Source organism: Numida meleagris, chromosome 1 (assembly GCF_002078875.1).
Source record: "Numida meleagris isolate 19003 breed g44 Domestic line chromosome 1, NumMel1.0, whole genome shotgun sequence".
Lineage (NCBI taxonomy): Eukaryota > Metazoa > Chordata > Aves > Galliformes > Numididae > Numida > Numida meleagris.
This window is the reverse complement of record NC_034409.1, coordinates 172,307,801-172,323,089: the sequence shown is the minus strand read 5'-3', so window position 1 is coordinate 172,323,089 and position 15,289 is coordinate 172,307,801. Positions and strand designations below refer to the sequence as shown.

Below are 15,289 nucleotides of genomic sequence, written 5' to 3'. Positions count from 1 at the left end.
TAGATAATTAATATTGACTATTTTTCCCTCCTCACAGCTGTAAAATTGTGAAATCATGGCTCATTCAAAGACGAGAGCCAACGATGGAAAAATCACATATCCTCCAGGAGTCAAAGAAATCTCCGATAAAATATCTAAAGAAGAGATGGTGAGAAGGCTAAAGGTTAGTAAATACGCTACCAGTGATTCTGTGATGTTTATTGTGTATGTTATTCGATGGTCCTGTTACTGTATTTTCTATCTGAAAGGATTTATTTAGGTTTCCTTTTGGGCAAAACCTTTTCTATGCTTGGAAGGAGCAACTTGTTGACTATTATGCCTTCTGTTGACCACTTTATTGACGTGACTTGTCAAAATATATTTAAAAGATTTAAAAAAAATGGAAATAAATTATATTAATTCCAAATACTTGCTTAAATTTTATTTTATCTCCTATAGTAATTCAGTGCTTCTAGAGATGAAAATACTGGAAAATATGAAGGAATTTTGGAAAGAATACGCATACATCAGAATATGTTCCATAAATATTCTTTTTCTACCCATGTACTTGGACAGAATGGCAGACTTATTAGTGTTATGCAAAGGGGAAGCCTGCCACTTGGGCTTGCCCTGAGAAACAGGAGGAAACAGATCTGGGAGAGGTACCGTGCATATTCTATGATTTGGAAAAGCTTAATTTGGAATTTATTTTCCTAAAATGTAGTTCTAAGTTGCCTGGAACTACTAGTAAATGAACAAAACAATTAAAAACCCCAAAGCACAAGGATTCCTTCCTCCTTCCCCCGCTATTAACCTTTTTGTTCCTTAAGAACTTAATTGATGGTTGTTGTGGTGCATTCTACAACATTTCATAGAGTACGGCATTTATAACGTCTCCTGCTAGGAGTTGCTCATAGGTGAAGATTCTAGTGCCGACAAGTTTTTTTTTCTTTTTTAGCTCATAAAAATGCCTACAGTTCTTACTGATATTTTTTTTCTTGTATCTGCATTCACTGGCTTTGAGTGTCTGGTCCTTGTATTGTCATTTTGTGGGATAAGTGTACTTTGCAAGATGTCATGTTTCTTGTCCAGCTGTTCACGCTGGCTGTGCATTCATGGCTATGCAGGCAGAATGAACCGCATGTCCTCCTTTAACTGAACTGGGTGATCTAGGCTATTGAAAACACCACAAGTGTGTACACCTACGTTATAAACACAGTTGCAGCAGCTAAGGAAAAGAAGTTTACAGACTATTAACCTCCTCGTTTCCCTCTCTGCTGAATTCACAGAAGTATGAGAGAAGAAGCTCTTTTTTGTGAATTTTGTAATTCCAAGCAGGTATTTTGCTACTTGTTGAGACAATCCATTTATCTAAACACAAATTATTTTGAAGTCTGAGAATAAAATATGCAGAGTGAATTTATATATTAGCATAACTTGGCAAGTTGTATGCATTTCTGATCAACCCCTTCTCCAAATTATAGTGAGTTTGGAGAGGAGAAAGGAAAAATAAATGCTCAGAGGTAGGGACTAGTACTGAAAAGGCAAAGAAGGTGAGAAGTGTTTTTTGAAATGGTGAATATCGTGAGGAAAGCATTTCTTCCACAGTTTTTCTTAATCTGTGGGAGCTAAGGGACCATGTCCCAAATCATATAAATTTTAGACCAGTAATCTAATTACATATTTTTCCATAAATTATTTGAAATGAAATGGTAAAGTGTATTATTGTAGGGGGATGTACGAGCCAGAAAAATTGAATGGGTGAAGAAATGTGGGCCACATCTGGAAGGGGAAGCTCCAGGCGTATTAATCAAGGTGGTCTGGGTGCAATTTCAGGCTCAGGAATTCTGTAACTCATTGCTCTGCAAGAAACTGGAAAAGCATGCCAAGAAAACCATCCTGTTTTACTTTGTTTTTCTTTAAATGCTGTGACAGATTTGCTCTGGAGAAGAACTGACTAATTTTCTTTTTACCACTATGGAATTTCATCATTCAGGGAAGAGAAACTGAAGGTTCATTTCTAGAATAGACAAAATCTGTGCTCGTTGCGAGAACTCTTGTGACACTTAAAAATTTATTTGTTACCTTGTTAAATATATAAATTGAATTACTTTCCGTAGAGATGAACACAATTTTTCTTTGCTGTTTCTAAAATTTCTTTAATAGTATGTGAGGGTAGCAATGAGACTCAAATGGTTCATCTCTTGACTTACTTGGAAAGAGGTAATTTTTCTCTAAATGGAATTTGCGTGCATAAATCAATAGTCTTCTGTACTGAAGTCTTCGTTGCCATTCTGGTAACTTGAAGGAGTTAGTAAATTAAAATGACTCTGTGATTCAAATAAAGAAAGAAAAGCATAATTACTTCATTTTGCAATATATTTTTCTCTTCTGTTTTTTATTTATTTTTATTAATAGTTTTTAAATGTAAGTTAGCAGTTATTGTGATTTTTTTTTTTCCCACTGTTTCTGCTATTATTCTGTTTACAGAACAGTTGGTGTTGCAGATGATTTTTTTCTTGAGACATGCTGGATCCTAATAATACTGATGAGCAGTAGAATCCTGCTGGACAATGCGTGCTGCTGGGATGTACTGGATATGCTTCTGCTGAAGCTTTGGGCTCTGCTTCCTCTTGTGGGTAGCACAGAGGATAAACTTGTCTTCAGAATCAGTAGGAGGAAGAAAAAAAGCCCTGAAACTGAAAGAGAATAAAAGGGAAAAATACATTGATGCACAATTTGAATAAGTTTTGCTGTTTTGACTTCTGGTCTACTTGATGACGTATTTGCTCTAAAAATATTTATGAAAGCATACTCCTGGTCTTCTGACAACTCTGAGACTGTCTGTTGGGACAACTGGCAGAGAACTTGACTAGTACTTCTCATACCCTGAAAAATAAGGCACTGGGTTTACTGCTGTTATTCAAACAATTATTTCTGCTTTGCTTCTGGTAGATGTTGCGCGTTTTGTCATCGTGCGTATTGAAGTCTTATTTTCCTTTCTTTATAGATGGTTGTGAAAACTTTCATGGATATGGACCAGGACTCTGAAGAAGAAAAGGAGCTGTACCTAAATCTTGCTTTACATCTCGCTTCAGATTTTTTCCTCAAGCATCCTGATAAAGATGTACGTTTGCTGGTAGCTTGTTGTCTTGCTGATATTTTCAGAATTTATGCCCCTGAAGCTCCATACACTTCACCAGATAAACTAAAGGTAAATGGAATTAATCTGTTTTTTTTCATGCTTAATTTTTAAATTGAATTGGTTATAAATTCTTTTTCTCTGTTTATTTCTGGTTCAGCCTGAGCTATCTGAGGCTTTCACATGATTCTTGAATAAGGATGTTCTGTGAGATCAAAAGCTCATTGGATAAAGTGATATATAGTACATCTTGTACATCTTTCAATAACTCAGAGGGTTTTGGATTTATATTGGAAATAGATGTTCTGTTATACTATCTAAAGGACTCATGGGCACTGGACTGTTACTTCAGGATTAGTCTTCTGTCTATAGCTTTTATTGTGATATCCTTCAAGATAGCTAATGCTTTCACTCTGAAAAACATGTCTGCTGTTTCCAGTTAAACTACGGAGAGATGGTTACTGGATTTCTATCCATCAAAGCTCTACTGAAACATAAGTACTTCTATCTAGAGAATAACTATTTCTGTTGTGAATTGGAAAATGCAGGAATTACAAACATTGCTGATCCCACTAGATGGAGATGGTTGATTGAGAAATGCCAGCTTTGAAAAGGCAATACTGATCTGCCCTGTTGGTTTCAGGACATTTCTGTTTAGGTTGCTTTTCTTGTTTGTTTTTAAACTCTTATTTTAATAGATGTCTAACTTTCTTTCCAGCTTAGAGAATCAATTTCCTTACGCAATCTGAATCTAGACTGATGAAATGACTTATACAGAAAATATTGCAGGGGAAAATAATGCTGAAAACCATCATTTTATCTCCCTGACTTATGAGTATAGTACAGACACACTCTCCCTCTGTGGTAGGATAAAAGAGCTGTTGTGGAGGAAGGTGTGTCTATTACAGTGGGAGAAATCACTGTTTCTGATCTAGTGGTTATGTTGAAAGTGCTTAAGCCAGGTAAACGCTGCCGTTGCAATTGAAGTTGTTGCTTTCTTACCTGACATGCTGGAGGGAGACCTGGGGATTTCTATAAGTTGTATTTTTCCTAATTTTGAATTGTTGCACCTCTGATCATACTTAATTTAGTTACCTTTTTTTATTGATTACATCATCTCCAGCTTCAGACAAACATGAGTTTTCTCTACTGGACTATGTTTGTCTGATGTTAAGGCTCCCAGACTTTCAGTTCAGTTTTGAGTGTGTTTTCCTTTGCTTGCTTGTTAGGGTCACTTTTTTTTCTTCAGAGTTTGGCTAACAAATGATACTAACCCTCCATATGGACTTTCATCTGTCAAATACTACGAAGTTTTACATCTTATTATTGGAAAGATTACATTACTGATCTTTTATTTACAGTGTGATCATGCTGCTAGTACTTAGATCTCTGAATAGACTACGAAATTCCTCTGTCAGCCTCCAGTTCTGTAATCTGTGCAGATTTTAGAATTCAGTCTCCTGATGCAGGTTTCTAAATGCATTTTGAGAAATAGAGACAGGACAAATGGTGGACCTTTGCCTGGGACTGCTGAGGTAGATTATTGCAAACCGGTTTCCGCTGAACACAGCTTTTGTGGTTGCAGGACAAGCTCTGATACATATGTTGAAGAGTTCCCTCCACCTTAAGACAAAGAGGTAAGAGGAAGAACGCTTCCTCTTGGGTTGTATCTTGGCACTATTTTTATCTAGTATTTAACATCATGCCTATAGGGCAGTTTCTAGAATCTTCTTCTAGAAGTATAGCATCCAAGTTGAAGATGGAAAAAGTGCTGAAATGGTTAATTTTTGGAAGGGGAAAACATCAGTTTGAAGTTCTTACTCTTACTTCATATATCTCTTTATCTCACTTGCCCAATGTGTAAGCTACACAGAAAAGGAATCAGAATTTGTGGTTCCCCTCTCTGCATCCTCAGCATAAATCTGTAATACCTCAATGAGTGATGAAAGATCTCTAACAATAGAGATGGAAAATGCCATGAACTGGGTAAAAGCAGAACTGGAATAGGACTGCTCCTCTGGGATGTGAAAACTTTTAATTTAAAGCTGGGGAAAGCCTAGAGCCCAGTTCCCACTTTCTGGGGTGCAGGTATTCTAATCACTGGTTTGTGTCAAAGAAAACTGCTTAGGCTTATGGATGGTATGCTTGACATAGCTGAAATGGAAGTAGTTAAGGGTGTATATAGCAGCAGAGTGTCAAGCATCTGAATGTGTTGTGTGGAGAAAGCTGTGACTCTGATGCGCACTGAAGCCATTGTGTGGTTAATTTGTGTCAAGACAACAATCCACAGAAAACATCTGATATTCTTCCTAAAGTTGAAGCATACGCACTTGTGGTTTTGGAGTTTGGGTTTTAAGGTGTGCTTGCTTTATGAAACCTGATGTGAAGTAGTAGTGACAAATTTGTAGAAGTGTTGTGATTTCTTAGCTGCAGCCAAAGTGAATTTATCCTGTGTTTTACGTATACAAATGCGTGTTCAAATAGTATACTCTGTATGCTCAGAAGAAGGAAAAGCTTTGGGTCATATAACTGGGTACTTAAAATTAACAGATACATTTCAATTTAGCCTACCTTTTAAAACAGGAAATGGTGGGGAAAGAAAGGAATAAATTTATTAGTTTTTCAGACTACACCTTCATTTTTTGTGAAGCATTCAGATAGATTAGACTAATTGCACAGCATTCGTTAGTATATGTATTCATATACAATGCAATCAAAAATCAGGAAAACCTGTTTTGATCTCATTACAGTCTGAGTTACATTTACTGAATGCTGCATACTGAGCTGCAGGATAAAAAATACTTTGTTAAATTAATGCAACTTTTAGAAGTAATGCTTCAAAAAAAAATCATTAAAAAATGATTAAAAAAAAAAGAATAATTATACGTAAAGCATGATCTCTAAAATGAAGTTGTTCTTATATTTGGCATTCTCTTAGCTTCTCCTTTTCTTGTTTGAATCCTAGCCTTCCCTGAGACTCAGTTTATGTCACTGCCAGAATTCTCAGTGCCTTTGGGCCTGTCAGTTCTTCAAATAATAGAGCTCACTGCCCATGGGCTGCTGGTCTAGTATAATGCTTCAGGCACTGCCTTTAAGGGAGGACTTCCTCAGACTGGTCTTTGTCTATGGACTGAATGGTTTTTAGTGGCTGTAGTCCATTAGGTGTACCTCTTGAACTGCATATTCTGGTTTAATTTCAACCACACAGTGCTCTGTGACTGATCTGAAGCGTAAACCAAATGGCACGTCTTCTGATCATCCCTAGTTAGTGCATCAAAGCTACAGTCTTCTTAAATTCCATGAAGCTGCATCTTTGAGCCATGTGCCTGCTGTACTTTTTAAATTATTATTTTATTTACTTTTTTTTTTTTTAGAGTTGATGATGTTCTATATTCTAATTCCTGTTTTTTACCTAGAGCACTAAATGCTTGGCTTATCTATTAAGGCTGGATTTTGTGCTTGTAGCCTTAAAAAGTTGGAACTATATTCTCATCTTCTTCTCATCTTTTTCTCATCTTTTCTCCATCTCATCATTCTTGGTTGGGGGGCAAGGTGGAATGGTCATTCAAAAACCTGACAGAAGAGCTTTCTAGATTTAAGTGGACAGTGTGTGGAAGAGGCTCGTGAGCTTTCCTTATGTATATAGGTATCCTAGTGTGGAAATTATATTATAATTAGCTTGTAGATCACAATTCCTTTCTTCTAAGAAAACTTTTTGTGGTTAACTCTAAGGCTTTCATGTATTTATTATGGCAACTGCATATACTTCATAATTAATTTGTACCCAAATTATTATGAATACACTTGAGGCTGTGAACACTGTCTCTGGATGATGATGACGATATGTACTTCTCAGTCTTTTGATTTAAAACAGTAGCTAGAAATTTCTAGCTATTCATTATTCAAATATAGAAAATAGTTTAAAAGGACACCTTTCTCTGTTTCCATTCTGTTCCTAATTGATTGCTTGTTCCTTACAACCTGCTTGAATTTATTTTGAAAGAAATTTTCTGGTGCTGAAAATAGATAGCAGCAGGAGAAACTTAGTTTATTGTTTTTGTGCATCTTTTCAAGAGATGTGGCCTGTCAAGTCTGGAAAAATGCATGAATTCTGGAGTGTAAATGTATTATAGTACTCTTAGGAAAGCTCCAGTTGGCTACTACTTCATTTCCTCTTTTCTCCTGTTCAAACCCATTGCAGCATAAAGTGAAAACGTAAAATTCATTGGCCTTGTGAATAACATTGACTTCTGTGGCATGTCAGCCAATTGCAGCTTTACTTATCAAATTGACTGTTTTTGTTTGGAAAAGAAAAACCTTTTGCTTCCTCCAAAAAATAAAACTTCCTCAGTTCTTCTTCTAAAGAGTTTGAGGCATTTTAAGATTACTCCTTGAGATGTTGTGGAGATCTTGTTCTTTTTGGATAGTAAAATAGTGTCTCTGTCGTTACTACATATTTTGTAGTGAAGAATAGCATTAGTAATTTCAAAAGGTAGTTATTACAGTTTTAAAAGTTTCATTTCAGTTGATTAAATGTCACTTCTTTTCTTTTCAGGATATATTTATGTTCATAACAAGGCAACTTAAGGGTTTAGAAGATACAAAAAGCCCCCAGTTCAATCGATATTTTTATTTACTTGAGGTAAGCTTGGTAACTTTATATTAAGTTTAAGTGTGATTTTTAAACTTAATCTCTTATTAACTGCTTTATTTTTTCCCTTTTTAACGTAGAACATTGCTTGGGTGAAGTCTTATAACATATGCTTTGAGTTAGAAGACAGCAATGAGATTTTTACACAACTGTACAGGACGCTGTTTTCAGTAATAAAGTAAGTAACGTCACAAATTGTTGCATGGTTGAGATAAGTTGTTTCTAACTTGGATGTTCAATCTGTTGTTAGGCTTTCAGCATTCACAAGCTTAATTTTTTATAATCCCCTCCAATTCAGTCAAACTAGAAGTTAGTTCCACATGCTTTAATTAAACAAGATACACGGCAAATTGTCTTTTTTTTTTTCCAAGAAATTTGTATACATTGTCTGTTATTGCATTTATTTTACCCTTTTCTTGAAACTGAAGGTAAATGGTACAATATGCAGTTCTAGGAGAACTGGAGGATTCTTGCTATAAAAATGTGATACAGGGGATAGTGAACACTGGAAGGAACAATTGGAGATCATCTAGTCCAGCCCTCCCTGCTCAGCAGGGTCACCCAGCCCAGGCTGTCTTCAAGGATGGAGGGTCTGTGGCTTCTTGGTGCAATCTGCTAATAGTGTTCATTCACACTATCAGGCAATAAATCAAATATCATATGTTGAAATGGTCTTACTGTTTAAATAGTATTCAACTTGTTCCCATTGCTTCTTGTCCTGTCACTGGACACCACTAAGATGAGTCTGGTTTTGTCATCTTGACTTCCCAAATCAGGTATTTAAATACAACAGGTTCTCCCTGAGCCCTTTCTTCTTGAGGCTGAAAAAAAAGAATTGGCCTCTCCTTTTATGAGAGCTGTTCCAGTCTGTAATCATGTTTCTGGCCCTTTGTTGGACTGACTCCAGTGTATCTATGCCTCAGCGCTGGACATAGTGCTCCAGATGTGGACTCAACAGTGCTGAGGGGAAAAACTTCTGTCTTATTCTTGTGGTGGGGACCGATACAGTCCTTCTTAGTATAGTTGTAAACAAAGAGGGCATGAGATTTGAGAACACTATGAAAACAGCTATAAGCAGCCCAAAAACTTCAGTAGATTGGCTTCTCAGAAATCTTGTGATTTGATTATTATTATTATTCCATGGGTTGTTTTCTTTTTGGCATTATTTTGGAGAATATTCTGATTGAAACTTTGTGCTGTATGTGAATAGTACACTAAGAGTTCTTGTTTTTAATTTCAGCAATGGACATAACCAAAAAGTACACATGCACATGGTTGATCTAATGAGCTCTATCATTTGTGAGGGGGATACTGTGTCACAGGAACTTTTGGATACAGTGTTAGTTAATCTAGTGCCAGCGCATAAGGTAAGAGTTACTAGTGGTCAAACTTGTTTTGTAATCATTCTTAAGATTTGTCCTGTATCCGCACATTTAGATTTTTGTTGAGGGAATAGCTGAAACAAATATGTTCCTATCATTTACTTTATTTCTTTTGGTAAACCAATTTTAATAACTATAAAATTTAGTGTCATTTTTATTGCTTTGATTCATGTGGTATAAAGCAAAGTAATAGCAGTCAAAGTCATTTTAAAGCGTTAATGTCATATGAATTTATGTGTAGTTTATGATACATGGCCAGTGCTGCCAGACGTTTATATGGAAGGTGCATATGTCCTTTGGAAAGCTTTTAATTCGTGTAATGCTGTATCAACGGTTCAAAACATTCTGCTGCCCTAAGCAGGGGAAGAGAAGTTAATGTTGACTTGGTGTTGTTGGAAGCACATTGGCATATTTTTGATGTAGTCATAGAAATAACCATGTTCAGAAACAGTGGCTGTATAAACTTAATGAGTAGTGGTAGTTGTTTTTAAATAAAAATAATTGAAAATGAATTGTACAGTTAACTGTGAAAAGCTTCAACTTTGTTAGCATGCGTCATAACACTAAAAAGCAAGGAATGCTGTCCTTCTATTCCGAAAACTAGCCAGGTCGTACTGAAATCTGTTGGGTTACAGTCAAGAAGACTTGAAAGATTCTGAAAACTTCTGGTAAATTATGTAGTAAATATGTACTTAGCTGGATTTGGGATAGTTTTGAGTGTCACCTGACAACTTTTTTTTTTTCCTGCAAAGTAAGTTCAATAAAAAGACGAATTTTTTTTAATTGTCGCTTCTAAAAAGCATTAAAGTTGAGTGAGTTGAGTGGATGTGAAATGAGAAATGGTGATATATCTGAAGAATCTGAATAGACTTTCGTAAGATGCTCAATGTTCTGTGCCTTGAAATCAATTTCAGTAAATAAGCAGCACATTATTTTTCTGTTGACAATGAAAGACTAAATATTTAGCATAGGCCAGTCTTGGTGTTTTTTTTTTGTTTTGTTTTGTTTGTTTCAACTGGAGAAGTTTTCTAGCTGTGTCTTTCAGGGAGTACATTTGTGCCAGAACCTGAAAGAAAGTGGTGTGCCTAAAACTCAGATTCACAAAATAAAATCTTGGAATACAAGAAACAGAAGCAGGAGTATGCAAATTATTTCAATTTGCATTTTTTCAGTTGTTATACCTTTGTGATGTGTTTCATGGTGTGACGTGTGTTGAACTTATTTGACTGCACTGTTTTTATTAAACTGATTTTTAAACAGGATAATTTGTATGCTGTTAGTTTGGCTTTAGCATTGAAACAGTTTTGTTTCATAGCGGATTTAAAGTTATTGCCTGGGAATGTTTTAATAGGATAAGGCATTTGGGATTCTGTATTTTCTTTAGCCTCTGATTAAAACTTTGGCTGTTTGGATGGGATACTAGTTCATAGGTTGCTTTTTAACTGAAGCAGTTTTGTAACTATAGTCCATGTTCTGAATGCTTTAAACTTTGCTTTAATTCTTTAACCTTTTTTTCATGTTAATGGAAAGAAGTTTCTTGTATTTGTTTCATCTCTGTATCTGTATATAATGTTAACGTAAAATTTTGGAGTTTATGTAGTAGCTACAGAAAATGGTTAGCTGGAAGTGTGTAAGAAATTCAAGCGAGAATCTTTCCACTTGTTTCCATTAAAGAAATCTCAAAGGGATTAGGTTTCAGGCCCACCATAGGTAAGAGCTTTGACTGATCTGTCTTTTGGGCTGTATGGGTTATAGGAGAGGGAGATTCAAAACCAGATTGACCACCAAAAATGACACAATGGCAAGTGTTTGTATAATGGTAAGTAGTAAATCCTTATCTAGTTGGATTCCCTGGGAACCGAAAGAATATTTTTGATGGAGTGAATGAAGAATAGATTTGTTACTAACCCAGATTCGAAAATGATTAGATAAGGGATTGTTGTGTATAAGACAGCTATGCTGATGGCAAATGACACGGGCAAACTCTGTATTTTTGATACAGTTGGGAGGGTGGTTGTGCACATGAGGGGCTGGGGAGTGAATTGAACGATTGTACTGTGGGAAATGATACTGGTAGTATGACTTCTGGTGTATAGACAGTTCCGTTGGGTAGCACTAGGTTGAAGACTTGAGCTTAATCTGTGTATTTTATCGAAGGGGCCTTCTGTGTGTTTTGGGAAGAGAAAGTTCGCACAGCTCCTGTAGTTATCAACCCTGGATGCTAAGGTCCAGTGGCTGGGTTTTGATACTAAAAGTACCCGAGTGTTTTTATGAGTTACAGTAATTAAATTACTAATTTACTAAAGGTTGCTTCATTTACTGGTACTTCTTAAAATCAAGGCCAGTGTTTTTCCTAAGAGAAGTGCTGAATATGGGCCATAGTTCTGTGTAGCAAGTCTGGTAAACGGTGGTGCTAGCAGGATAACTGCAAAAATTCAGGCAAAGGAGCACATGGAGAATGTGACATACTATCAAATGTCTGTCTGCCATATTAGTAATCACTGAAGTAGTCTAAGGTGTTCTATCTCACTTGAGCAAATATCAGAAAATAACACAATTTGTTGAACCATTGCCCAACTCTTCTTTGGCTCTTCTTTCTACAAACGCCATTGAAATTCTTTTGGCAGGATCGCATTAAGAGGGAATGAAGTAAATAGTGAAATAAACCAGAAAATATTGGAACCAAGGGAGAAGTAGTCAATATAAAAACGCAGGACAAATTAACAGTTTTCTCTTTTCAGTGCCATTTTCAGTTTCTAAAGCATTTATATTAGCGCCTGTAAGCAGTTCTGGGTTTGTGCAGTGTTAGCAGGCAAATTGTACTTCATTTTCTTGAGTGTTTAACAGTGTCACATTCTCAGCCTCAGGAGTGCTACAGGGAGTCCCACACTGCACGTATGACATGATTAACGTGGTTATCTTCTCAGAAAAGTGATATTGACAATTAAATTCCTAACTGTCTCTATTAGAAACTTGCTTAATAATTAGTACGATCTATCTTGGCAACACCTCAGCTGAGCTTTTTCTGTATTGTCAGCTGCCCTTAAAAACCTGTCTCCTCCTCCTCCCTCAGAAGGACTAGAGGGTCCGTTTAAATCTGCTTTGTGAAGTACTCTTCGATACAGCTTCTACTGTTGTACCCTTGATAATGGGAATAAAATCAAACACCCTTTTCAAATTATAAGAACAAGTATTTTTTTATAATGTATTTCTTTAGGAATATTTGCTCTAGATATACAGTATTAACTATAGGAGTAAAATTAAGATGTTATGAATGTAAGGACTGGAATGATGCTAACTGCACTTCCTTCTTGAGGAGAAAGATAAGGGGCCTGCATTAGTTTTCTCCTTTTAAAGTATGAGTACAAATTGTTTCATTATAAATTGCTTTGAGCTGTGTTAAATTGGATACGATGAGGCAACTGGAAGAAGTGACTGAGGAAAAAAAAAAAATCAGTGGGTATGTATTTCTACCACTGCTGACCCCATTGTACCTACACAACTGGTTTTTGCCAGACTTTCCTGGAGAGTCTTGCCTATATAACCACAAAAAGGTCCCTGCCTTTCTCACACAGTGCTGTGTGAGAGGCTACTGCCTTCTTCCGTCTGTGGTAGAAGTTAGATGTTCTGGAGAGGAACAGATATGAAAAATGGAGTGACAAAAGTTTTTATGCTTAGGGAAGATGGTGATGGCATATAAGAGTTTAGGTAAGGGAAAGAAGGAGTTTAAGTTAGATCTTACCTTATAGCGTCTCTCCTTTGTGAGAAGGTTAAACCTTCATGAGAATGTTGAAGTACCTTTATGGTTATTAAATTAGTTAAGAAGAGAGGCTTCTTTTGGAAGAGATCTTTCAACCAATTTTGTTTTGGCCTGGATTGCTCATGTTTTAATTTCAGCTAAGGTAATGCTGCTTTTTCCTGGTTTTGCTTATATCCTGAAGCTGGAAGAGGGAGGAGAAAACTTCTTCCTGTGCTTTTAAGACAATTTTGACATTTATTTTCAAAAAAGACAGCTTCTAGACATTTGAGGACTGTGACTATCAGCAGAGTTAAGTTCATGAGGCATGGGGGAAAAAATTACTTCCTTAACAAAAAACTTTCCTTAGCCTGTTTGCAGCTTTATTTTTTTTAGATACAATGGAGTGTAATGTGAGTAACTTACTCAGGGTTGGAAACTGCTACTTCAGGCACTTATCTCAGCAAACGTTATGCTGTTGGGAGATCTTTTGTCTGATATTTAATGGCTTAATTATGAAAGATCTCTCTTCTTTTAGACTTTCTTTCCTAAGGCTGCTTGCAAGAATTTCTGTTAATTTTTAAAAAATTTTAGTTATTAGCAGTTGTGCAAATGAGTTATGGCAGCTTTCTTAATATCAGCTGCTGCGTGAAAGATACAAGCTGAAAATGTAATTAGTATAAATCAAAACAGATCTGCCTGTTGGAACTTTGCTGTTCAGATCTGTTTTGCATGTAGATGAAATCCTGCTCAGGATATAGTGTTCACTTTTGTCCAGGTGAAAGCTGCTGTCTTGGCTTTGGTGCTGGTGAGCTGTGGAAATCAAGAAGGATTGGAACAGTAACTGCCAGTGGCATACAGTTCTTACTGTGACTATTTATGCATTTTATTTCCTTAAGAGTCACAATTCTGATAAAATAATAGAAAGCAGGTACTACAGGTTGCAATACTTTTTTTTTTTTTTCATATAAGAACCTTCTCTTTTTCTGACACTTGGAATAGTCACACAGTTTTGTAAAAAGACTGCCAGTGTTGAGCCTTATGTCCCCTTTTCATATAAGGGCTGGGGAAGAATTGCAAGGATGATAATTAAGACACGGTGATTATTTTTCTTCAGGGAAAGAAGTACTCAAAATAATTTTAAATTGAAAGGAAAAAAGATTGTGATGAAGCTTTTCATTTTTCAGTGTTTGGAAACCTCTGAGTTGTCTCGTTTTGAGGCCAGTGTTAGGAATATGAAGCAAATTGTTCTGAGAATCCTGATCATTTTGGGGTATTTCTAACATGTCTCAAAGAAGAGACTTAATCTGCAGTAACTGTGACAATAAGCTTTGGCTTTTCTTTGGTTACCTTTTCACTGATATACCTGAAGATACCACCACTACTTTAGAGAATCATAAGAATATTAAACAAGCAGGATGCTTAATAGCAAGGAGTACTTGATTGCTGAACTGCTTCTGTTACAGCATGGCTTTAATTTCATATCTCTTCTGTTCCTAGTGTGATGTGATAGCAATGTTGCAGTCTTCCTGTAGTTGATTTGTTTCTGGAAAAGTGAGGAAGTAGTGTGGGTTTTATTTCTCATTGATATTCACAAGAAGGTAGGGTGCACTGCAGGCTGGGTTTTGGTGATTTCTTTTTGTTAGCGTTTTCTGTAAGAATTCTAGTACCTTTCCAGTACTGGCATTTTTGTTCACCTTTTTCTACTGGATCTGAGTAAAGTAAATGCTTCAGGTGTGATCTTCCTAGTCTTCTGACTTCAGTCACTCCATTTAATTGTCAGTAGGCGAATCAAGGCCTCTGTTTTATTTTCACAGGAAATGTTAATCTCTTCCCACTGCTGTCTAGAAACCTGCATTTCTGTACAGCTTTTTGAATTACAGTCCTAATACTCTCAATCTCTTTGTAAAATCTTTTTCATTCATAGCTACACATTACTGCACATATACATTACCTGTATATGTCTGGGTGTGGCAGTGCACCTTGTTTGCTATTCATTACGCTAAAATAACGTTTACTTCTGTATAGATGAGGTACATAACAAAATTACCCTTTAAACTGTTTTCTACTGAATAGACTATTCTGTTTTTTTTAATTTTAAATAGCAAAAACATCAAAATTGACTGTATTTTTATATAAACTTTTAATAGTTAAAAGTCTCTATACTTTTTGGTATTGAGTACTTTAGTGTGTCAGTGAAGTTTGCGGTGGGTGTCACAAGAGCCGGGTTGCGTTTTGTTCTGAAAATTTTTTGAAAATAATTGTGATATAAAAATTGGAGAAAGGACACAGCAAGTGTGCATAGTGTGTGGTGGGGCAGGAAGGAAATGATGGCAGAGCAATAGCCTGACTAAAGAAATGGAGGAGGAGGAATGCGTGGGCTTTTGTTTCTGGTTTTT

The 15,289-nt window shown here is 36.1% G+C and overlaps 1 protein-coding gene across 4 annotated transcripts in view; it reads left to right on the top strand.

The window, feature by feature from the left end:
• The window catches only part of PDS5B (PDS5 cohesin associated factor B), a 105,510-nt gene that overhangs the window by 23,634 nt on the left and 66,587 nt on the right, over positions 1-15,289 (top strand). For all 4 annotated transcript variants that reach the window (XM_021378147.1, XM_021378157.1, XM_021378166.1 and 1 more), the window contains exons 2-6: positions 38-163; positions 2,990-3,193; positions 7,677-7,763; positions 7,853-7,950; positions 9,013-9,139. In XM_021378147.1, coding sequence (XP_021233822.1) covers positions 56-163; positions 2,990-3,193; positions 7,677-7,763; positions 7,853-7,950; positions 9,013-9,139 — 624 coding nt within the window. In that variant the 5' untranslated portion in view covers positions 38-55. The remainder of the gene's footprint in view (positions 1-37; positions 164-2,989; positions 3,194-7,676; positions 7,764-7,852; positions 7,951-9,012; positions 9,140-15,289) is intronic.